This window comes from Paroedura picta, chromosome 3, assembly GCF_049243985.1.
Source record: "Paroedura picta isolate Pp20150507F chromosome 3, Ppicta_v3.0, whole genome shotgun sequence".
NCBI lineage: Eukaryota > Metazoa > Chordata > Lepidosauria > Squamata > Gekkonidae > Paroedura > Paroedura picta.
This window is the reverse complement of record NC_135371.1, coordinates 50,696,931-50,721,281: the sequence shown is the minus strand read 5'-3', so window position 1 is coordinate 50,721,281 and position 24,351 is coordinate 50,696,931. Positions and strand designations below refer to the sequence as shown.

The following is a 24,351-nucleotide window of genomic DNA, read 5'->3' as shown; positions in this document are numbered from 1 at the left end:
AGTTGGCCCAGGATGGGGGGAGAGCCAGGCCTGGACCGACAGACACTTCCCTGTCAAATGGGCCCGGCCCGACATAGGCCCTGGTGGTGGCCATGACACGGAAGGGAAAGTGGGAAGAATCCACATTCCTTTGCTGCGGGGCAACTTTGGGCCTGAGTCAGGCTGGCACTGAGCTGGTGCTGACATCATCTGGATGTGAGGATTAACCCCTTAGCCAGATGAACGCTGGCCCAGGCTATTCAGCTTATCCAGCAGTAAGCCTGGGCCCAAAAGCACCCCCGAACTATAGACCTATTCCTTCAAGGAGAATTTGATTTTGTGAGAACTGAAACTAGTGTACACCTGGGATCCCTTCATTGTTCTGCCTTTCATGATTTACAACTTGTATATTCTCAGTTGCGGGAAAATCATTTGTTTGTACCACTTCTTTCTTTGGATTGTTCATTGTATCAGTGGATCATGTGCCTAGGATTGCAAATGCACTTTGGTAATTTTATTCCCATGTAACCTATCTTTATTATTCCAAGATGTTATGTCAACCATGCATTCCAGGTATGGCTTTAATTACTCTGCCTTTGATACTGACTGGGTTTGCTTCTGTTGTCTTGTAGTGGTTGGTTGGGCCTCATTAGAAACGGGGATACCTAGGTCTGCATCTTAATTCTGTCATGAAAGCATTCTGGGTGACCATGAGATAATCACATCCTCTTAGCCTAACTAGGCCACTGGGTTCCTGTGAGGAGAAGAAAATGATGTAAACTGCTTTATGTTGATACTGGAAAGAATGGCAAGGTGTCAGTAAAGGATTTTAAAAAAATAATAGCTTATCTTTCAGAGTGTGTTATTTCCTTTAACGAATAAACAAGTTAGAGCGTTAACTTTTATTTCAGGCCAATATTGAGAATGTGAGCCTTCTTAGTAAGATGATGCAGCACGAGGCTCCTGGCTTCATTCGAGCTTTCCCTTCTGATGGCAAGTCTGTCTTTAACTACAGCACTCAGAAACTGAATTCGGCAGAAATTGCCAAGCACCTGCTTCGTCAGGAAATGGCCCAGGTAAGAAAGGAGCAATATTAGTGTTGCATAATGGTGACCCTAAGGTTTTCTGTGCCAACAAGTAGAGGTTTGCTGTAAATTTTTGTCTCAGGTACAAGATTGTGCTGTTTTAGATGGATATTTCCTGGGACAGGATTGGGGTGCTGATCTTAACTCTTTGGAACAAAAATTTAGACTTGCCACAATGCTCTTTTCCAGGGGTATGAAAGGTCTCTTCATTGACTGAGAGTTATTCCTTCCATTGGACTCGGAGGCTGGACAGACTTCCCATCTCATCTTCTATGGAAAATCCTGCCTCGGTTCACATTCTACCTTGATAGGAAGAGCAAGTCCCCTCCTCAGTCTTAGCTCTGCCCAAGAGCAGTGAGCTAGCCTACCTTTGACCGAAGTAGATAGTTCAACTTCTTAAGTTCAGCTTCCTTTTTCTTTTGAATCTCCCTCCGACCTTCCCCCTTGATGCCAGCTAGGTGAGAAAAAAAACCCCTTTCTTTCTGGTTCAGTAAGACAGAGAGTGAACCTTCTCATGCAGGACACAAGATCTTGGAGAGGACGAGAATCCTTAGAGCAGGAGTGGCCAAACTGTGGCTCTCCGTATGTCCATGGAATACCATTCCCATGGGCCCATGCTGGCATTCATTGGACAGATGGCCAATCAGGGATGGGACAGCTGGGACAGCCTCCCTGGTTGGTGGGTCGGCACTGTCCTAGCTCCTCCCAGGACCCTCTTACCCTTTCACTGACTAGTTGCTAAGTTAGATCCTTTCAGACACACACACATAAACAAATAGGATGAGTTCTGCTCATCATGAGACAGGCCTCACAACCAGGTACTCTGACCTCTCCGAGGTACAGCTACACCACTCTGCCCCTCTGAAGGACAGTCACTGTTCACACTGTTTGCTGTCTTGCTGAGGCAGACCCCAGACTGACTGCACATTGCTTCCCCTCCAGTGTTCTAACCTTCCTCTGAAAGCTGATGAGATACTTGAACAGCTGTCCTATAAGCTCAGTTGAGGGGCTGTTCTTCCCTTCAGAGTTTGGACAGCTTGTGTCCATCACAGCACCTCATGGGGCTTCTGTGAGGATAAAATGGAGGGGAGGAGAACGAATGCTTTATTTATATTGTTGTCTGTTTATGATTTTTATAATTAATCTCCACCCATTTGAGCAAAGATAGAGGCAGGGCAGATATATTTAAATAAATGGAATTTAAAAGGACAGACTGAGGACAAGAAAGTTACTGTGGCTTCTAGTGGTCTCCAAATTTGGATTCCTCTCTACTCAATAATAGCAAAATAGCAAAGATGCATAGAATGGATGACTACGGATTTTAGCTTTAAAATTCAAAGGCCTGTAGTAAACTCAAGAGGATAAGAGCTCATGCAGAAATAATTAACCTTGGTTATCTTCCTTAGGAACCAGAAAAAAGATATGCTTATTCTCTCCAATATTTCTCTGGCATGTTTGACCCAGTGGATAAAGATAGTGTACAAAAGGACTCCATTGCCCTTTCAAAGAGGAAGTGGTTGACATCCATAGGGTTTGTATTTCCTGGCTTCAAGAGCAGTTTAGAATCCAACATGCCTCGTCGTATGCCTGATGAGGCACGATTAGCAGAGCTAAGAGAGGTAACTATGAATTTTAAATCTCTACATCCTTCTTTCCTGTGTTTTAATATACAGAGAGTGGCATTTTATCCTTACAATGTACGGTGAGTATAATATTGCATTCACCTTTCTACATGTGCCTGCCTCCCCACTCCAAACCTCAGATCCTTTTCTACTCCAGTTCATGGTGGTGGCAGAGGCATCCAAGAAATCAAAGCAGATTTGGATAATATTTTAATTACATAGATTCCTTGGAAACATTTAAATGCTGTGTGCCTGGCATTTACTGATACCCAAAATATTTGGACCATCAATACAGATAATGGCCTTGGGAAAACTACACGTGCCTTCTGTGAGCAAGTTAGATACCATATTCCCCCCACCCAATTCATTCCCTCAACTTTAAGAATACAGAGCCAGAGCACTGTAGTGGTTAAGGAGTCAGACAGGGATCTGCAAGACCAAAATTTGAATTCCCACTCTGCCATGGATGCCTGCTGAGCCTGCTTAGGCCAGGCCTGCCTCAGAGGGTTCTTCTGAAGGTAAAACGTAGAAGACGAGAATGATGTCAGTCACTTTGGGTTCCCACTGGGGAGAAGGTGAGGCATAAAGCAAATAGACATGAGCATCTCTACTTGCTTTTTCACTTGGGAATGGGCTTTTGTGGGTTCTGTTCGTGCAGTTGCTGATACAATACAGCAGTGGAGCTTCCATACCACAGATTTTCCCTATCTCAATTCCTCAGCAGCAGCTGCCACCGCCTTAGTTCAGAGATCGAAGGGGAGAGGCATATGTGTCCACACAAAAAGGGTCTAGAAACTGACCCACATATGTACAGGACCACCTCAATCCCTGTTCCCTGCCATGACTTCACTGAACTGAACATGATGCTCTATGCACGGTGCCCTGCAAATGGGCAAGCTCAACAACTGCCCATACATGTGTTCTCTGTAGCTGTCCCCACCTTGTAGAATGGCCCGCCTGAGGAAGTTAGGAAGGCTCCCACTCCTTTGCCTTTCCACAAACAATATAAAATGCAAGTGTCAAGGAGGGCATTTTTATAAAGGAATAGGACTGTATTATAAAAGATGGATTCAGGAAATTTCAGTAGAAGAAATGGGACTGTAGACTATAATCTTTACACCTTGCTTCAGATTTCTGCAGTCGTCGTATTTAGGTGTCTGCATCCTTTTGGCTGGGCTTTTCTTGAGCAAGGAACTCGTCCTACGGTGATCCTAGGGCAAGAGATAACAGAAGTAGTTTGCCATTGCCTCCCTCTGTGTAGCAACCCTGGACTTCCTTGGTGATCTTCTGTCCAAATACTCACCAGGGGTGACACACTAAACTTCTGAGATCCGACAAGATTGGGCTGGCCTCAGGAATCCAGGGCTGTGTTGGTGGATTACATACATTGGTCAGTGTAATCCTACTGATGGTACTGGCTTCTGCTATGTAATTAACCTTGAGGCTCAGTGAGAAAGGCAGACCATAAGTAAATTTAGATTTTTTCTGTTAGTTTTGGAGAATTTATCAAAGGGCAGTAAAGTAGAAATACTTTCTGAAAGGTCGATGTTTTCATTTAGAAATGGGAGGAGAACGTTCTTCACAGAAGCATTTTGAAGGCGGTGCTGGATCGTGACAGATGGACTTGGGACAAACGGAAAGCTGATTTTGACCTTTTTGCAAAGCCTTCATGTTCCTCTGTGGCCCTTGACACCTCTGTTACCGGTAATTGTTGCCTTTCATATGCTTTTCCAATACGATGCTAGATATTCGACAAGCAGCCCATTCCTGAAACTGTAAATCAGGTATAAAAGTAAGACCAGAATCTGGTATGCTAGGACCTAGGGAGATGTGACAGACACAGCCAGGGGTTTGGATATTCCCAGTGGGATTTTCCTTGAACAGCATCCCTTCGCACCCCATGCCATAAGTTCATTTAAAAAGTTCTCCATATCAAAAGTGATCTGTTGGGGTTGCTGCACATTATGGGATCCCAGTAATTCTTGGAGATTATCCAAGGACCATACAGGCAACCACTGTGTTGTATGAACTAATATGGTTCCAAACCTTTAAATATTATAGTAGTCCCATGAGAGCAGTGTTGCCATGTATAAAAAGGTAAAGGTATCCCCTGTGCAAGCACTGAGTCATGTCTGACCCTTGGGGTGACGCCCTCCAGCGTTTTCATGGCAGACTCAATACGGGGTGGCTTGCCAGTGCCTTCCCCAGTCATTACCGTTTACCCCCCAGCAAGCTGGGTACTCATTTTACTGACCTCGGAAGGATGGAAGGCTGAGTCAACCTTGAGCCGGCTGCTGGGATCGAACTCCCAGCCTCGTGGGCAGAGCTTTCAAACTGCATGTCTGCTGCCTACCACTCTGAGCCACAAGAGGCTCAGTGTTGCCATGCATAAAGGTTGTTAAAACCCAGTATTACTAGCCGAAAAGCCCGTTGCACAGAAAATACAATGGGCTCTAGCCTTGCCCTGGCGTGACCTCGGTGGGGATGCTCAGGGCAGGTGCTCCCTGCCTCCCTTCCTCCAACCTGGGCAGCCCCACTGATGAGTCTGTGGTAGTGTTGCTTGGAGCAGGGTCAAGCACTGGTGGGGTTTCCCTGCCTCACCGCCAAACCTGGGCAGATCCCACCAAGGCCGTGGTGGTGCTGCTCGAGGCTCACTGCCTCCTTGCCCCCATAACCTAGGCAGGTCCTGCTGAAGCCTAGCAAGGCCATGGTGGGACTGCTCAGGTCAGGGGCCGCCTCACCTTGCTGCTGCCTCTTTGTGCATCTGGAACGCGGGGGGAGGCTGGAGTTGGGGACAGGGCATCCCCTATCTGATTCGTCCTCAGGGAGGGGAGTGCCCTCCCTGAGGGCCAATCAGGGAGGTGGAGGCAATCAGGGGCAGGGCATTTCCTGCATGATTGGTGCTCTGGGGCAAGTGACTCCCCAGGGTCCCAGTCGGGTAGAATGAGTCACTCTACTGCATTTTATTATTTTTAAGAAGACAGGAGAGGGGAGCAACAGGAAATAACATGATTGTCTTAGAACTATAGTAGGCCTATCAATTAGTTGACAGGACACTTCTGTGTGCTTTATTTGGGAATATTAATATGATTTTGGCTTTGGTAAAGAGTTAAAGGTAAACTTAGGGAGCCATAAACTTAGGAACAGTAGCACTGGTCAAAGCCATCTACGTTGCCTTCCTTGGTAATCCCCTACACCACTGTTGGCTGCATTCTTGAAGATAATCTCAGAAGTTCATGAACAGAAGGTATCATTTATGATTAAAATAGTACTATTTATTATCAGGTTATTTTGTATTTAAAACCTCTTTTATAATTTTATGCATCATTTTTCAATGGGTACATTTGTGAACATAAGAGCCCCAAAAGGATGCACGTTACAACACAGCACTCAAAGTTCACAGGTGCTGTCCAGCAACGGAGCTCATCTCCAGTGGACCAAAAGCCAGTTGCCAGCTAGCGCGCTTCCAAGGCCTCCTCAAGGATAAACCAGTGAAGTTGGGCTTGAAGAGCCATGGCAGAAGTATACAGGTAAAATATTCTACTTTGGGAATTCTGGCTTTGCATTTCTAACTGAGCAGTTGATTTCAGAGGTCATTATGATTTAATATGCGTTGCAAAATAGGGACCGTTCTTTATTCATTAACCTTCAGAACAAAATTGTGAGTCTAATGGCACCTTTAAGACCAACAAAGCTTTATTCAGGGGGTGAGTTTTTGTGTGCATGCACACTTCCTCAGACAATAGAAGAAACATAAGTACAAAAATAAATCTATATGCACCCTCTAGCCCAGCTGGTCCGGGGCTATGGGCTGGGATGTCACCAATATGTGGATGACAGCCAGTTCTAATTCCTAATGGACGGCCGACCAGACTCCCCTCACAGATACATTTGCCAGTTGTTTGGAAGCAGTGGCTGGACGGCTCAGGCAGAGTTGCCTGAAACTCAACTCCTCCAAGACAGAGGTCCTATGGATAGGAAGAAGACAGGGGCAGGAAGCACGCCTCCCATGCCTGGATGGTGTGCAATTAACATCTGCATCAGTTGCCAGGAATTTGGGAGTGACCTTTGATGCCTTCCTTTCCATGGAAGCTCAGGTCGTGAAAGTAGCCCGGATGGCATTGTTTTCCATCTTCGCCCCACCTGTCCTCGGAACACTTGGCCACTGTGATCCATGCAACGGTCACTTCCAGACTAGACTTCTGTAACAAGCTCTACGTCAGCCTGCCATTGACTCTGATCCAGAAGTTACAGCTGGTACAAAATGTGGCTGCCAGGGTCCTCACTAGGACATCTTGGAGGGCCCATATTCAGCCAGTGCTTCATCATCTGGTTACCGGTCTGTTTCCGGGTATTAACCTTTAAGGCCATACACGGCCTAGGTCCTGCCTGCCTGTGAGCCTGCTTGGTTGCTTATGCCTCCCTGCAGAGCTTTTCGCTCTGTGAGTATGAATTTACTGGCTGTCCCGGACCCCTGTGACATTCGTCTTGCCTCAACCCGGGACAGCTAAGGGCCCTGCCGGAGTTACCAGCTTTCCGCAGGGCCTGCAAGACGGAGCTCTTCTGCCAGGGTATTGTTGAGGCCAGGACAGAGTCCCGGCATTCCAACCTGGATCCCTAAGGTCCATCAGACCAGCTCCCACTCTCACTGGAAGAGGGTGTGGCCTCTGGCTGAACAAGGTGGGTTAGAATTGAAATAGAGGATGTGACCACTGTTGCCCTGTTGTTTTATTGTTTAACTGGGTAAATTATGGGGTTTTATTGTATTTTAATGTTTTTGTAGCAAAGAATTATCTGATCTTTATTATCATGCTGCAAATTTGTGAATGTCTTTGTGACACTATTTACTAATTTACTGTCTCCTTGTATTGCTCCATTGTCTGAGGAAGTGTGCATGCACATGAAAGCTCACACCCTGAATAACACTTGGTTGGTGTCTAAAGGCGCCACTGGACTTGAACTTTGTCCTGCTAGTTCAGACCAACACAGCTACCCTCCTGAATCTATTCATGAAAATTTAGTAGGCTCTACTTATGAACTTCAAAGAAAAATGTACTCCATTTAAAGAGGTTTAGCTCCTGGTGTTTAACACAAGAAACCAATGCTTCTGTTTCATCAGGATATACCAGCTGTGGGAAGTTTAGACAGAGTAGAGAGTGACATCTGCAGAGGATTCATCCCAGGCAGTGATGATCATCACACCTTGAAGTGGAATGGAAATATAATTCCCTGCCATGACAGGGAATACAATATATTCAAAACTTTGAAAGGAGCAGACTTCAGGTAAGTCACACTGATGTTCTCTAATATTCAGGACCGGCAAGAGGGCTTTATAAACTGGAACATGTACATCTATCTGCCTAGTGTTGCAAATGGTCCCTTCCCAATCAACCACCAGTAAGAATTAGTCATGGGACCTGAAGAACAGATGGAAGCAGGGTCACTATGTCCCCCAAAGAACATGACGCTCTAGTAAATAAATTTTGCTTAGGATCCCTGGCCCCGAGGAAGTCAAACTGGTGTGATCTGGGACCAGGACTTTTTTGGTGGAATGCCGAGATCAGAGCCCTGTGGGGACTGGTCCTGCAAGACAGTTGCTCTGCCAGGCCTACGGCTGAGCCCTAGAAAAACTACTTTATAGTTAGTGGCCTCCCTGTCTACAACCCATCCAGGTGAAGCCCACCTGAGTGAAACCAGCTGGTCTACCTTTGGACATTTGATTATTTTAAACTTGTAAGACCTATTTAAAATGTCTATGTATGTTGATTTTAAACTTTCTGTGTATTTTAAATTCTTTACAAGCCATCCTGAACTTCCAGGGAAGGGTGGTCCTAGCCCCCAGTTGGTGGAATGAGTTCCCAGAGGAGACCCTGAGCCTTGACAGAGGGCTTGCAAGACAGCTGTTCCGCCAAGCTTTTAGTTGGGGACAGTAATCCGACATCTATTGAGTCCTCCTTTAAAAAATAGCAGTCATAATCAATGCTGATGTTAGTTACAGTTATGATTTTAAATGGCTTTAAATTGGTTTACTATGTTATTAATTTTTTTAATCTATATTATTTTTTGTTGTGACATTGCACGCTGCCGTGAGCCGGCTCGCCAGGAGAGAGGCATAGAAATTGAATAAATAAAATTTTAAAATGCAAAAATTATTTTTAAAAAGGTTTGAGCTACATTAGGCTTGGCTACTGCCCTTCAAATGACCCTGTTATGGCCCTGGGGTGTTGTGTTAGTCAGTTGGCATTCAGCACACAAAAAGAGTAACGAGACCTACTGAGGAGGCCACCCCAATTTTTGTTTCCGCTGCCTTAGCTAGATTAAACAACGCGCCTTATTAACACTTTCTGCTTCACCTGGAGTACTCCAGAGCAGGACAGGACATACAGTTACAATAAGATTTTAAATTAAGTACAGATTACTTTGGGATTGCAAGACCAGGAAATCCTGCTTTGGGCTCTTAAAAGGAACACTCCTTAACGAAAGGCTTTTGTCTTTCTCTCTAATGGAAACCAGTAGCTAGCTGGAGAGACTTCTCTTTGTGGATATATCAGTGCGTGTAGCTGAGCAGCTTTCAAGACACAGCTCTATGCACAATACTCCCTCTACAAGCTTTGAATTGTCAAGATTTCAACGAGATAGCAGTGCATAAATATTCAACTCCTTCAACCCTTGATACTTTTATGCAGTGGTTATTTGCAGCTTAAGTCTTTCCTGTTTTCCAGATTGAGCTGTCATAGCCGTTCATTTAACTACCAGAGGAAACCTCCACAGAAGTGGATTTTGAAGAATGAAATGCCAACGTCAGGTGACAAGCAGGATAAAGGTAAATTTGGGGTAGTATAATCAGTGATACTGCACGTACAACATTCATATGAGCAGTCATCTGTGCCTCGATTGAAAAGCTTAGATCGCTCTCTGAGAAGCACAGAGAAATCCCCCCTCCACCCCCCCCATGGTGTAAAGACTGAGAAGACACTTCTGGCACGGTCGCTTATTGCTATAGTGACATTATTGCCACCATTTCCCTAAATAGGTCAAGTAGTTTTGGGAGAGCTTAACACAGGCAGTACGTATGAGGAATCAGTAAACTTGAAAGGAGTAGTTCTAGAAACTAGAGTGGGAGAAGGCAACTCAAAAGTATCTTTCTGTTTTATTCCTCAAGAAGAATTTTTTCTGTGCTTAGTTTAGGAACCTACCACAGGAAGCTTTCGTGAGACCCTTACAGGGCCATAGGGTCTATTAGCTTAGAATTCTGGATATTTTCCAGCATAAATCATAGGTTCCCAGGCATTGTTAGTCTATCTGTCCTCTCCTTCCCCCGATGGTACACAGTATGATACAGTCACACCTCCATGGGAGATTCAGGAGGCACATGTTAGGATAAGGGCTGAGCTTGTCTGAAATTGAAGCGTCCAGATAATCCACACAGGAGAAAACAAGGTAAGGGGCATTATTCAGCTGATGAGGGTCAAGTTTCTCAATTGAAACAAAGAAATAGACACCCCTTTCTCCCTCCTATTATTGGGCTCTTATCTTGGGATTCTTACCCGGGCTCAAGCATAGAAACAGAACATTATTTATAAAAGTCACATGAAAACATTATTCGTACACAGTGTGTTGGTTGTTCATTCTGCCTCTTGACCAAGATTGGAACAAGGACCTAATACTGAATACAATGAGGAATTTGGCTCTTCTGTAGCAGTACTTCCAATTGTTATCCCGTCGCCATTTCCACCTTCAGAATGTTCTTTCGAGAGGGTGGGAACAAATATAGGCTCTCTTTTCCAGCACCTGCTTTGCTATTTTTTTAATGCTGTCATCCATGTTTTCAGGAGCATCTACAGATAACAGAAACATAATTAGCAGTTTGTTTGGAGCCAGTGCTGAAAGAATGGATTTTTAAAAAATCCAAGCCTATAAACACAAGCTGTTCGGCCGATACTAGCATCTGCCACATTAACACTAATTATGGGAATGGGCAACATACTAAAGCTTGCCTTGGCAGCTAGATTCTTAATGGATACCCAGAGACCCTGTTGCTCAACGATGCAGACAGGATGAAGTCATCCTTGTTCAGGTTTCTCCACCCAGTTTCTTCCACAGGGAGGGCTATGCTAGTTTCCTTTACATGGTCTCTTTAGGTACAGGATTTGCCATAGTGAACAGAGTTCCAAACATTAAAAAAATTCTGTGAAGAACCACACCTGATGGCTGCATAACACACCTCTGTCCAGAGACAGAAGAAAGAGAGAGTAGGAGAGAATGTGGAGTGTATTAATTTAACACGCTTCAGGTTGGAGCCCATTCCCTCAATCCTCAACAGGAACACCTTCCTACTCTGTTCATTGAAAAGAACAAACTTACAATAAGGCTTGCATTTTTTTCCTCCATGTAGAAGTGCCTCTTTGTAGGGGAATAAGCTGTATTGATCCGACAGTGGTTATGTCTTTCTATTTTAAAAGCCTTAGTACCCCCTTAGCAGGGGCTCCTTTCACAAAGGCAAAGGAACTCAATTTAAGATTGCCATCTGTGGATACTAGGCTTGAATGCTTCGGTGGCCATTCAAGCCTGAGGCGGCCAGCGGTGCAGGGGGGAGGGGTGGCATCGCCAGCAGGGTATGACCTGGGCCTGCACACAGACCTCTGTGCCTGCGTGTGTGCACCAATTGGTGCACTGGCGGCAGCACCCCTCCCCCTTCCGGCACTGGCCGCCTCGGCTTGAATGGCCTCCAAAGCAGCCAAAGTGCTCAAGCCTAGTGGATACAGACCACAGTGCCTGATGGCGTTTCCACCAGAGCTTTGCCGCCCAGAATAGAAGATGTGGAGTGTGATGGGAGGGCAGGGCACACCAACAAGCATCTCACATGCTGGTGCAGTACAATCCTGAATCCATCTTGTAGTAGTCTTAGAAACTTCCTTCATATAGCTGACAGGACACGTAAGTAGACTCAGAACTCCAAGGTATGCCTTTAGGGTGTGCTCAAGATTTGAATATAAAGAGGGCAAGACCAGATAAACCTTTGGAAGAAAAAATATCCATTTTTCATACCGCCCGGTTTCATAAAACAGGAAGAGCTCCACTCTGACAGAGATCTTTCCTCTGTAAGAAGCAGATACAGTGAGAGGGACAAATTGTGTTGACCAAGTAAAGCTAATTGGCATGACACTGGCTGAAACAAATGTAGCAGAAGTAGTAGTCCATACAGTGATGCCTTTTTCCACTGAAGGAAAGGGAACAGTGCCAATAGCATTGAATGCCTTCTGTCTGTAGGTCTTAAACCAGAGATTCCCAACCGGGGTTCTGCAGACCCCAAGGAATCTACAGGAGCTTCAAAGGGAATCTGTGGCCTTTCCCCTTCTGCCTTAATGAACTTGGCCACAAGCTAGGGAACAAGCCAATTCCACTGCTTCCCCCTCCCCTCCCGCACATGAATGAGTTATTTCATAATGTCTGTGCCTAGGAGGGGGTGGAGCCTGCAAACCTACTCCCAGCTTAAACCACCTTCTATCTCTCCCCTACCAGCCCTCAACCCTGCCTGTTGACACAGGTGGTGGTGTCACTCCTGGGGGGCGTGCCAGGGAGGTGTGGCCAGCTGACATCACTTCAGGGTGAAAAATTATGTTGGGCTCCTCAGTGGTCAAAAGGTTCTAAAAAGGCTGTCTTCAACTTTGAGTTACCAACTGAACAATGTTGCTAATTGGTGACATACTTACTTTTTTCTAACTCTGCCATAGCATAATTATTTTGGAAAGCAGCTTCAGTGCAGAAGATATTTGCAAGTAGCACCTAGAAAGCAAGTTAATCATTATTGGCTTGAATACTACTTTTGTGTAAACACTTTATTAAATTATGACTTGTTGTAAATATTACCTGTTCATAATCTGGGCATTCTGGTCAAGAACCAGAGAACTTGCAAATTCTATCCAGTTTCTGTCATTGATAAACCTTGGTCTATATGCCCAGTAAACAGAAACTAACCGTATCTCTTTTGTTGCCCCCCACAACAGTGCGTGAAGTTCCACAAGAGAGGCTGAACTGATTTTGGGCCCTTCAGTGCATTTAGAACTTGTTTATGCCACATTACTTAATGACTGCGAACTTTTCACAAGGAAGCCCACCATCATTTACGTTCACCTATCAGCAATTTTATGGTGTAAAACCAAATTCTGAGCAACTTCAACAATTTACTGTGTATGTTGTGTAGTGACCTTATTGTGGTATCCATGTGTTAGTATTTATACATGATTGTTGTAAGTTCTGCTAGAAGAACAAAGAACTAGCCTGAATGCTCCAAAGTGAGGTCTGATTGTAGTAGATCTCAGTTTGGCCCCATCGTATCAGGTACAAAGGGCATACTATCTTCAGATTATAAGTGCCATTTATGCAACTCCTGCCTCAATTGTATTCTCTTTGTGGTGAAATAACAGAATCTTTTAAAAGGATGCTTTTGCAAGAGAACACATGCTGCCTTAAAAAAAAAAAGTACAAATGCAACTATTTGGCTGATGTCGGGAGTAAAAAAATATTCCAGTACCTGCAAAAGGAATTCTGAATTTCTTCATGTCTACTCTATACGCTGCCATTCATGCTGAAACCTTTGATTGCCACATTAGTCACAGTCAGAGAGACCACAGGTGCACTCACCTCGTGATCATGATTCCGCAAACCAATGCTGATGGATCGGCTAGCTCTGGAAATCACAGCTGTCATTGCATAGAGATTAATGAGGATGTCTGCCACTCTCTTCAGAACCAGCTGCTCATCCACAATAGTCTGGCACCAAACAAAACAAAGACAATGCACACCCCAAATAGTTTAGTCAGTCATCATTCTGAACTGCTGAAGCGCCCAATGAAGCAGGCTTCAAAAGATCAAGCTACACCCTTTTTTTGCATATGTAGCCAATGAGCAAAAATTGTTGTATTCTTTTGTTTACATGGTAGTAGAGGCTGCTCTACCATTCAGATTACTGACTAAATGTAGATTGATTTTTCCTTCCTTCTGACAAGTGTGTGTGTGTGTGTGTGTGTGTTTTAAAGGTATCCTGCATCTTGAAATAGTATTTATTGGGCTAGAAGAGAGTTTTTTCCAAGCAGACATATTTCAGTTTTGGTTATTGTAAGATGAAAACGGAATTCATTTTGGGGGGACATTTCAGTAGGCTAGCTGTGTTAGCCAAGTGACATCTTTAATAGAAGACTTTAGTTTATTTCAGCATAAACCTTTATGAGTCAATCCTCACTTCTTCAGTAGCAGGAATATCTGGTTAGGCTCCCTATCAGAAAACCCTGGTTACCTTGCCAAACCTTCTCAGTAAGCCTTCTACTGTAACTCCAAAATAGTACACATTCTGTTCAAGTTGCTTGGCACTTGCCTGCAAGAAAAAACAAAGTAATGCTCAGCATGTTTGGATCCTGAAATATTATTTTAACTCTTGCCTGCAGGCCAACAACAAGGGGTGGAGTGGGAAGAACCTGGTAGAAGTTGGGAGTTGGATTTGACTGGGGGGGGGGGGGCTTCCATTTTTGCCTTAATCTAGGGAGTGGCATACAGTGAGACCAAAAACATTTGGCAGGATCCATGGGCTCCCAGGGATCTGCTGGGCTTACCCTCATCTGCATATTGGTGGCAACTCAGCACAATCTCTGGATGACCTCTCCCAGCTTTATGTAGATGCTGAAAATCATGGGGGCAAGCCAGGACCTCGCGGGAGTTTGTAAGTTAGAGAGCAAGGGTCAGAGCAACAATCTTCAGCATTGCAGTCAGAAGCCTACATTTGAGGTTGTGCCAAAATCATGGCAGAACAGTGGTTCCCAGTCCCAACACTGAAAAGTAGTCCAGAAGTATAACCCAGTCCACCAGTGCCCCGCCAGGAGGGGCATAGTCTTTCATTTAGACGGTAGGTGGTAGGTTTCAAACTTCAAGAATCTTGTCCACATCTTCAAGCTCAACATGTTAAAAATATCCTATACAACTGGCCACCATTACTGCTACAGAGTATACTTTAAAATGAGCTTTAGCCTGCTCCTTGTTGGATTCATTCCAAGACTTTCTAGAGTATAGCTATCTTCATGTCTTTTCATTATCCACAGTCCTTCAATTAATCAATGGGCTGCTGTGCTCTTAGACCTGGGAGAGGACACCTAGGAAAGTTTCATTTCCTCACTCCAGAGGTCAACCAGAGCATCAACAGTGACAAACGTATCAGCAGGACAATTTCCTAATGCCATCTGAAAGCCAGTTGTATCCATCATGCTGTAGAGGCGGATCTTCTCAATTGATCCTCCACCCTTGCAGAGTCTTGGTATCCCTCTAAGCCTAAACCCCCCAAAGTAGGTATCTGACCATGAAAAGGGTACCACCTTTAACTTCCTGATCTTCAGATCATCTTCCCAGGACAGAACACCAGATCAAGAGTGTGACCTGCACAGTGTATGTGGCTTGTTGCTACCGAGGACAGGCCCATGGATGTCGCATGAAATTCTGAGTCACTCCCAGCAAGGCTGCCTTGCCATGGATGTTTCCCCCCACCCAACTCATTTAGGAGTCTTCAATACCACCACATGGACAGGCAGGGAGAGAGGCAGCAGGGTGGGCGGTATACCAACAAAATTCTAAATCTGCCTCAAATCACCAACACTAGATACACATTCTCAAAATGGGCAGAGTCCCAGACAGGGTATCAAGCCAGGGAAGGATGAATCTCAATAGACTACAGCAACAGCAACAGCTCCTCCATACCTGCCAAGCCTATGCTGATACATCACTGACTATCCCAGGAAGCACAGCTGGGAGAAGTTAACTCCCTTCCGCTCATCCAGTCAAGCATCAGAGATATAGGCCAGGTCAGGCCTCTCTTCCAAAATTAAATCCTGGATGGCTGCTGTTTTGCCTGCAATTGACCTAGCATTTAATCATGCTATTATAGTCCAAACAGGGTGTTCATATCTAGTGCTGTATGCTGATCTTGAGTTAGGATCAAAAAGATTACATTTTCATAGTTAAAATTTTAAAAAAACATGGAGGGTACTTTGAATCGAAGAAAAACAAACCTCTGGTGGAGGAAGTTCCTCTGGACAGACCAGCTGTCATGCCATGAAGGCTACAACAACTGGCTTTAGTTGCATGAATAAAATTACACGCATGACTTGACAGCAGCCGTTTCCATCATGTGACAGAGGATGCGATACACAACTATGTGGAGGAATGCAGATGTACATGCAAAGGAGCTACAGTGTGTGCACAGCCTAGCTCACTAGTATTTGTCAACCCAGGTATGTACCTGTAGACATAATCTCATGGAGGAATCCGACACACTGTTAGCCCTAAAAATCAAATATTTTGACAAATGCTGCTTTCAGGTATTACAACATCTGCATGCATTACTTACTTCCAGACTGGGATGTGAAACTCCATCTTGACCAACAAGTCCTAAATCTACTTTTCGACCAATGCTGTCGTGGACCCTGCTCACTATCATTCCCAATGCCATGCCGATATTTCCCTGCTTGATTTGCCTGTAGAATTAAAATATACATATATACAGGCTAATTCAAATTTAAGACGATTTCTCCAAAAATGTATCTGCATAGTTTAATGGCAGAAGTCATTTCCCACCACGCCAAATTCTACAAATTTTATCCAAACTACATCCATTTGTACAAATTTCTCTACATATAAAGCTTCCCACTCTTCAGATACTAAGGCAACAGTGCCTCAATGAATTCAGTCAACCCTTGGCAAATGCAGTTTCTTAGCATGCCGCTACTGCTTGCACGTTCACAATGCATCAGAGCCCAGGTGACACAGAGATGCCTTCATATCTTCCAACTACTGCCATCAAGAAACGTCAGGCAAGAAATGTCAGTCAGATATCAAAGGATTCAGAACTGCTGCCGTGTAATGCATATTGGCTTCCAAGGGGCTTGCATTGGCACACAAGAAAGGCACACAGCAACTGTAATTGATTTGCCAAATAGTCCAAATACCTCTTCTGTGATATTTCTTCTTGAAATCAAAACAGGACGTTTGTAGCAAACACAGAAGCTTGTAGCATGTTCTCTTAATTTACATTTTTAAAGAGTTTATACTCCCATTTAATGCTTGCTTGCTTTCCTGACCACTTTCCTTTTTGTGTTGTCTGTATTATACGGTAGGCAGTTTTCTTGAACCATAAACCACCGTGAAAGGAACTACATAAATATATCAGATAAGGAATCTATTAAATTCTTAATTCTATTAAAAATGAGAGCAGTTAAATGAAAGCTTTAACAAATCTTGATCCAACCCTCCCTTCTTTATCTGTTCCCACCTACAAATAATGCCCGTTTTGCATTTAACAGCTATTCATCTGCAAGGTCTGCTTCCAAACAGGACATACTTGATTTTTTCGGTTAAGACTTTGCCTGCATGCTGCATTCCTGTCAAAGCTATGTACATTCGCAGAACTTCATTTGTTCCCTGAAACAGATAAGATTCTCTTTAGGCCATTTGAACATGAATCAGCCAAAACAGTTATTTACACTTCGGGTACACAGTATTATGATTGTAAGAATGAAAACCCTTATCGTCAAACCACAGTAGTTGTCCCGTAGATAAGACACAAATCCAAACCAATTTAGTGAGTTATATTGAGGCCACAGGCCTTCTCAGCATAAAACATCGCCTAGAGAACATCTTGGGTGAGGGGCACAGGTTGTACACATCTGAGAAAAACTGCCTGAGAAAGGCCGATTTTAGTGAACAGTAGTTTTTCTGGCAGAATGATTCCCCCCCCTTGCTATTAATTACTGAAACTCATCTGAAGATGTGGACGCTTTCAAAATTTCAACTGGGAAGATAAAGTGTACCTTTGTTTCAGTTTTTGAGAAGCTATTGTTATTCAGCTCAAAGGTGAAGAGAGATTAATAAATCTTTGTTGGTCTTAAAGGAGCTTCTGAACTCTGATTCTATTGTGCTACTTCAGACCAACATGGCTACCCATTTGAATCTATGGAGATGGAGAGGACATGCATGATAGCGGCAGCTGCCACTAGGGGGTGCAAAAACAGGAGTCTTACAACACCTCAATGACTAAGAAGATTTTATTCCAGTCTAAGCTTCCATGGAGTAGAGCCCTGTTTGTCAAATGCATGTCCTGGGTCCCCACTAGGCAGACGTTTATATAAGAGTTTATTTTAAAAAACTGGGGGTGGGGAGAGACCCAGAAATACAAAACAAAACAAAAGAGACAAAAGGCTATGAAGTGCCAGATGAAATGTCATTATGCAAATCCAAAAAATAACCAGGAAAAGAGCAGAGACCATGCACAGCAGCAGAATCTGGCCACTTCCCTAGTTCTGTTAAGCAGCTCTCTCCTGTAATGGTGCAGTCATCTCAGGGCAGTAAGTGGAAGTAACGAGGCTTGTATCTAGGAAGGAAACAGGCTGAGAATGGGAATGCTAAGCAGGTTTAGCTCAAGTTGCTTTGCCACTCGAGGCAAGGTAAAATTTTGACACAGGAGGGGAGGAAGAGGACTGTGTGTGTAATGGAAATCTTGGTTCGGGGGCAGGTGGTGGAAAGCAGAGGCCAGGCAACAAGAATGTGGAAAGAGGCTGGGGGACATTTTTATTCAGGTGGCTGGGGAAGAAAGGAAATGCACTGGTAAGACATTCCAGAAATTTTGAATCTGCTTCTGCCAAAATTTGCAGACATCCCAAAAGACTACCTTGTGGTAGGAGGTCCATGGAAATAACCCCCCTTCTGTGTGGCTGTCCCATTTCACATTGCCAGACAGGGAACATAGAACCACATCCTGCATCATCAAGAACATCCTACATCAAGTTTTCTGTTTGGGAAGAAGGGATTTTTGTGTGGAAGAACACGTAATCACGTGAGTCTCCTCTCCACAGCCGCTAAGTCCTCTCCTACAAGATCTTCATGAGGACCATCTGATGGGGTTCCTGGTGTGCTGGCTGGCTGGTTCAGAATGCCAGCCTACCACAATGCAAATATTGTCATGCTGAAGCAACAGTAAATACACCAGAAGTGTAAAGCATATATGCTGGAAGGCACCAGGAGGCAGCCTTAGTGGCTGTAGGGTTTGGAGATAGTTGGTGCCTAGGCATTTTTTAATGGGGATATTATATTTTGTATGTTTTTATGTGGAGTTTTAATTCTGTAACCTGCTTTGAGACAGCTTGCCAGAAGTGGCAGGGAATAAACTGAATAATAATAATAATAATAGTAAAAATCTGTTCCACATAATATATTTCTGGTAAGGCCTTGGAGGGGAGCGTGACTCATGGCTTAAGTGCCACTCAGCGCTTAACACCCACTCAGGGCTTCCCTACTCGACCACCCCCTCCTCCTTCCACTTCCCTCCAAGGCTCAGAGGCTGCAGATCCCTGCTGCGTGAGAGCTGCCCCTGCCAGTGAGTTCCCTTCCAAGGAGCCTTTCCTGGGGGGAGGGAGAGGCCATCTACAGAGTTCTTTCACCCCCCTCACCCGCAATCTAGTGCCCATTGTATTCCTGAAAGTAACAGGCTCGGCCCCTAGCAATAAGAATAATATTTAGACAAAGATGCTGCTTAACGTTTTTGAACAAAGATGAGGAGATCCAAATTTAGTGCAGCTTGTAGTAAAAAACTATACAAAAGTTCCAGTTTCTAAAAGCACAATTCCTCCCACCCTACATCTGAAATACAGTGGATAATCAACAAATATAAACCTGGGACTTCCTATTTCATACCTATGAAAAGGCCCACTGTAAATAATCTGCCTCTTAAATGTGGGAATCTATACAATAAGGTGGTCCTTGGTTTTTTCTCAGAGCTCCTCTTCACCTGCCTACAAAAACACCCTATTTTCTCTTCTTTTAGATGTAAAAAAAGGATACTGAATGCTGGCACTACTATGAGGAGTTGAATTCAATGTATTCCTTTTTTAAAAAATGGAAATTCTAGGATAAGAAAACCTGTCTGCAATATTTGCTCATCCTCAGAAATGGGCACTGAGAATTAAGAGTCTTGCCTTACTTAGCACATAACTGAAATCCAACCAACCAGAAACAGCAGAGATGGAAAAAGTAGACAAATATTTTTTACCATTTGTACCATCTTGCAGAAGATTTGGGGGGGGGGGGTCCAGAGGCAGGCAAGAGGGTGTTGCCAGAGGCAGGCAAGAGCTGAAGGACAACAGCCAAAAAGCTCTTGACTCACCGTTTCAGCTTTCAGAAGAGTCAGTATATGAATCTAGGGCTGCCCCAAGATGTAGGCTGCTGTTGTGCTTCTGTTTTATATTTTATTGCTTTATGTGTACAGTCTTTTTTTGGTTGTAAGACATTTTGGGGTCACACCAGGAGCAGTGTGTCTTCTAATTCCTCCTTCTTATCATGCCTCCCTTCCCACAAGTCACAGTCTACATAAATCCTGGGAATCCCCCAGTTCTCGGGAGTACCTTTCTTGGTAAGGGACTAAAGTGGAAAGGGACAAAGATCCCTCCCACAACGAACTCACATTGTGGTTGATAGAGTCTAACCTACTGAAAGCAGAAAAGGAGTTTGGGCTTTTTTGTTTATTGTGGTCACTTATAACTTAGAATACACTCCATGATCTTTCAGCCCCAATCCCTCTTAAAATTGGGAGTAACACAGAAGTTGTTTTTAAATAATTATATTTTATAAGACTTTGAAATATAAATATTGATGACATAGAGCAACATTGTGGAAGGAACAGCAATACTGGTTTGGAAATTAATCCTTCCATCATTCACAGATTCTATTAAATGGTTGTGACACACTAACGGTTCTCTGTCTGCAATTAACTGTCAAGCAAGAGGAGAGCTCACAGTAGTTTTGCTAAGTTTTCAATACAGCCTTTCCTTTTTAAAGGTACACCTCAAGAAGTCATGTCGTTTATGTGTAAAGCAGGCAACACAAGAATTCCAAATCCTGGAGGATGAAAGCCCAATTTGACACCTGCGTAAAGTCTTAGAAGCAAAGCACCCACATTTTCAAAGTGTTCGATTTTGCAAGATATAATAAAATTCTGATAGACCAAGAACACTGTGCTTTTAGCAGGTGTTGCTATGGCAATTAACCATTTCAAAGTTAACAGATGGCTGAACAACTAGCTAATTAAAATTATATGCAATGACTGAGTACGCTAAGTAAAACAGATGCACTTTACACATTGGCTTTTAATTACAAGCCATATTATACTCAGCAGCTAACACACTTTTGAGCACATAGATCCACGTCAGAGCTGCTGATACCGACTAATCAGTGAATCATCGGATGGCCTAGTGAACCTGAACTGGATGGCCAACAGTATTTAAGTGGGGCTCCATATGAAACCAGCCTTCCTAGTTACAGCTTCTTTCAGATTTCAGTTCATTACTAGTGAATACAGAAATATGAAAAGTTCACAGTCTGCAGAGAATATGACATCTTTCCCTTCTCCTATTTGCTCTTCTTCCAGAAGAAAAGATAGAACGAAGAAACAGCTGCGGAACCTGAACGGAGAGGGCTTAGTACTGCTCACTTCCTGTCACTCATGTTAGAACTCTATTAACTGCTGTCATTTCCTAACTCCAATCAGATTGCTTTGCTAAAAGATTAATCGAAATTTGTGCAGCTTCAGCAAAAGGCTTTCAAAATTCTTCTGAATCAGTTTTCATGTAAGATCAAGTTTAGTCCATGGGCTCTTGTGTTTCTCATGCTCTGTTCTGCATCTATGAATCCCACCGAACGGGTAAACAAAACACCTTTTAACCCAAGGTCTCTGCTGCAACGCTCATCTTTGTTCCAACAAGCAAGGCAAAAGGGTTCCCAACATGCATCGCTGGAGGGAAATTGCACAGATGTCATTTTCAAAATATTAGGCACACCAGTCCAAATGGTGCACTCTGGCTGCTGTGACGGAGCAAGCACTAATTTACAGAGCAGCTGCTTCCCTGGCATCCTATGCACGGCCAGGCAGAGAGAGCTGCCTTCCACAATCTGCATGCCATGGCAGCCACTTGCAATGAAAGGCATCAAGCACAGGGCTGTATCTGGGATGAGGGAGAGGTCCAAGGACACACCAGTGGCCATGAGAGGTTTATGCTGGCAAACGAAAACTGGGTAACAGGAGTGGTAATACTTGCCTCAAAAATCAGAAGTATCCTGCTATCCCGGAGATAGCGCTCATATGGATAATCTTTCATGTAGCCAAGGCCACCGAGGATCTGCAAAGCTTCACTGACACAAACCCAAGCACTTTCAGAACTAAACACCTGCCGGTAAACAAAGCAACCCACGTCACTAGTGCAGAAAGAGCCGCCGTATTCTCTTTTACATTTTAGAGTACAAGGGAACCAGCTCCTATCTATTCATGGATTCCTCTGCATGCTGTCATATTGTAATCATTTAAAAAATGAAACCCAAGTAGGAGAAAAGGCAGACTGAGGAATCGGGGTGTGCATCTGGAATAAACAGAGACAAAAAAACACCATACAGGTCCTTTTAATTTAAGCTGCATACAGATCAGAGAATTTCCCAGCTTTTATTCAGCTCTACTAAAGAACACCTGGAGTGGTGGGAGCTGAGAACTTTGCGTCGCCTCAGCTGGGGTGGGGCCCCTCTTGCATCTTAGAATTGGGGTGGAGGATTTTTCAGAAATACCAAAATAGAACCTGAACCGAAAAATATCGATCTTTTTGCACACGCCTACCAGTGCGTAATACAGGGATCAGGATGAATTCTCTGTGGCTACCACTAGGTTCTCTAGAACTAAATGTACATTCTGCATTGTGGGTGACAGTCAAAAGGAGGGGCCAAGTGTTGGTCTCATTCTCCTAACAACCAGCACGTAATTTCCAGACATCAATTCACAGGAGAAATAGATAGCTCCACTTCAGCAATACATCAGGGACGCACCCACAACAGATTTAGCTTTGACCTACTGATCCAATTTTTGATTTCATCCTTCGGCCCAAATTCAATCAGTAAGCGTCACAACTGAGTGTTGATTTTTAGCTTGATGCTCCCCAGCCCAAGTCTGACATGCAAACTAGTCTGACACTGAAACTCCCAAATTGGCCCAGGTACACTCCTTTAGCTTTTTCCCATGTGAGGGAATAACTGACATTCATTCACATACAGTAAAATATTACATATATCACTACTATGTGTCTAACTGCTCTACAATTGAAAGCGACATGGCTTGCCTTTCAATTATGAATATCCCATACAAATATGTGGGAACAGCTCTAGTTCTGCGATATCGTCACCCTGCCCATTTTGTTTTGCGTTTCCTTTGTTGGGATGAAAGGTGGACCGCTGTAATAAATACACACGACCACCCCTCCCTCCTTCTGCAGATACCACCCTGCACATGGACAGAATCAACAACCATCCAGTTACTGGCTTTATCTGTTGTGGCCCCCACATTCTTGTTATTCTGCAAGTTATGTAAATAGGAGTCATTTGGGAAAGTTTACCTACAAAGGTTATGCTCTAGCAACATAGTTTAGGGAGGTGCTTTATAAAGGGAAAGCAACTGCAGATTGTACCACTGTACACAGGATGTATTTTCAGTTTTGCTGCACATATTACCTTGTTGCCATTTCATTGTTTTCTACTGATGTAGCACCATTTCCCCCCTGCAAAATAGCCACATGCTGTACCATGCCTAATAGCTCACTCAGATTTTCATAATCCTAGTCCTAGTACATTGCTCATTTGATGTCTCCTCATGCTGATTTTATCAATCTACACCGTGCTCTCTGTAGGGAATGTTTCCCTTCATATGAACTGATGTTAATTTTCAGTGTGCAATCTTTTCTGAGTCTCAGTGACAAAGGCAGTCTATCCCTAAAATAAATTTAAAAATTTAGTACAAATATCTGTGAATTTTAACTAGTGTTTCAGAAAAACATACCTTGACCATGGCTGCTTCAACTGAACAATCTGGAACCCCTGGTCTGTCCATCAGCCCTGCAGTCAGGTATGCCATGCTCTCCATTACATATGCCTTCAGAGCCATGAGGGCAATTTTTTCCTGATAAAAGAGCAACAACTGAATTAAGCACCCTTCATCTTTAAAACTTCAGGAGAGATAGCAATTGCAATTCAGAAATCAATACAATGCAGGATGTAAAACAGTAGTATATTCTCTAAACCTAAAATCTTTGGCACATTTTCCCCTAAGGTTCATGAATAAATCGGTAATTTATTTTATTCATGACCTTCAAGCATGTGTAGATTTTATACGGTTTTAAACCAATTCTACACACTTTTGTACCGATAACAGCATGTAACCCATATTTAAAATAAAGATTAAAGTTTTTTATTCTGAACTGAACGAAAGACAGCTGACGGCCACAGTTTCTCAGTTACCTGAATTAATCCAAATTCACTCAGCTTCTTATTAAATTGTTTTCTAGTACAAGCATATTCTGAAGTCATTTCTTAATAAAAGAAGAAAAGGATAAAACATTAATTAGGCAATAACATTCTAAAAATGCAATGTTTTCTTAATTATTTGCACATACTATAAGGCTCCATCCATCATTTTTATGTGCTGAATCTCACGCCTTCATTAGGATGCACAGAACCAGAATCTACTTTTGACACACTTGTACCAGTACTGAAGTAACAGCAGTACAGAGTCTGTGACACAAAATTTGATATGGCTTTCTGTGCTG

General features: G+C 43.6%; 2 protein-coding genes across 4 annotated transcripts in view; one reads left to right on the top strand and one right to left on the bottom strand.

The window, feature by feature from the left end:
* The window catches only part of CFAP92 (cilia and flagella associated protein 92 (putative)), a 95,872-nt gene extending 82,178 nt beyond the window's left edge, over positions 1-13,694 (top strand). For all 3 annotated transcript variants that reach the window (XM_077325635.1, XM_077325632.1, XM_077325633.1), the window contains exons 14-20: positions 891-1,055; positions 2,471-2,683; positions 4,246-4,390; positions 6,044-6,216; positions 7,806-7,969; positions 9,409-9,509; positions 12,694-13,694. In XM_077325635.1, the coding sequence (XP_077181750.1) occupies positions 891-1,055; positions 2,471-2,683; positions 4,246-4,390; positions 6,044-6,216; positions 7,806-7,969; positions 9,409-9,509; positions 12,694-12,725 (993 nt within the window). In that variant the 3' untranslated portion in view covers positions 12,726-13,694. The remainder of the gene's footprint in view (positions 1-890; positions 1,056-2,470; positions 2,684-4,245; positions 4,391-6,043; positions 6,217-7,805; positions 7,970-9,408; positions 9,510-12,693) is intronic.
* ACAD9 (acyl-CoA dehydrogenase family member 9) overlaps positions 9,818-24,351 on the bottom strand; it is a 31,868-nt gene continuing 17,334 nt past the window's right edge. The window contains exons 10-18 of the mRNA XM_077325636.1: positions 24,044-24,114; positions 23,586-23,705; positions 21,811-21,939; positions 17,067-17,146; positions 16,077-16,203; positions 13,983-14,060; positions 13,331-13,459; positions 12,400-12,472; positions 9,818-10,524 (exon numbers count right to left, since the gene is read on the bottom strand). Coding sequence (XP_077181751.1) covers positions 10,424-10,524; positions 12,400-12,472; positions 13,331-13,459; positions 13,983-14,060; positions 16,077-16,203; positions 17,067-17,146; positions 21,811-21,939; positions 23,586-23,705; positions 24,044-24,114 — 908 coding nt within the window. The 3' untranslated portion in view covers positions 9,818-10,423. The remainder of the gene's footprint in view (positions 10,525-12,399; positions 12,473-13,330; positions 13,460-13,982; positions 14,061-16,076; positions 16,204-17,066; positions 17,147-21,810; positions 21,940-23,585; positions 23,706-24,043; positions 24,115-24,351) is intronic.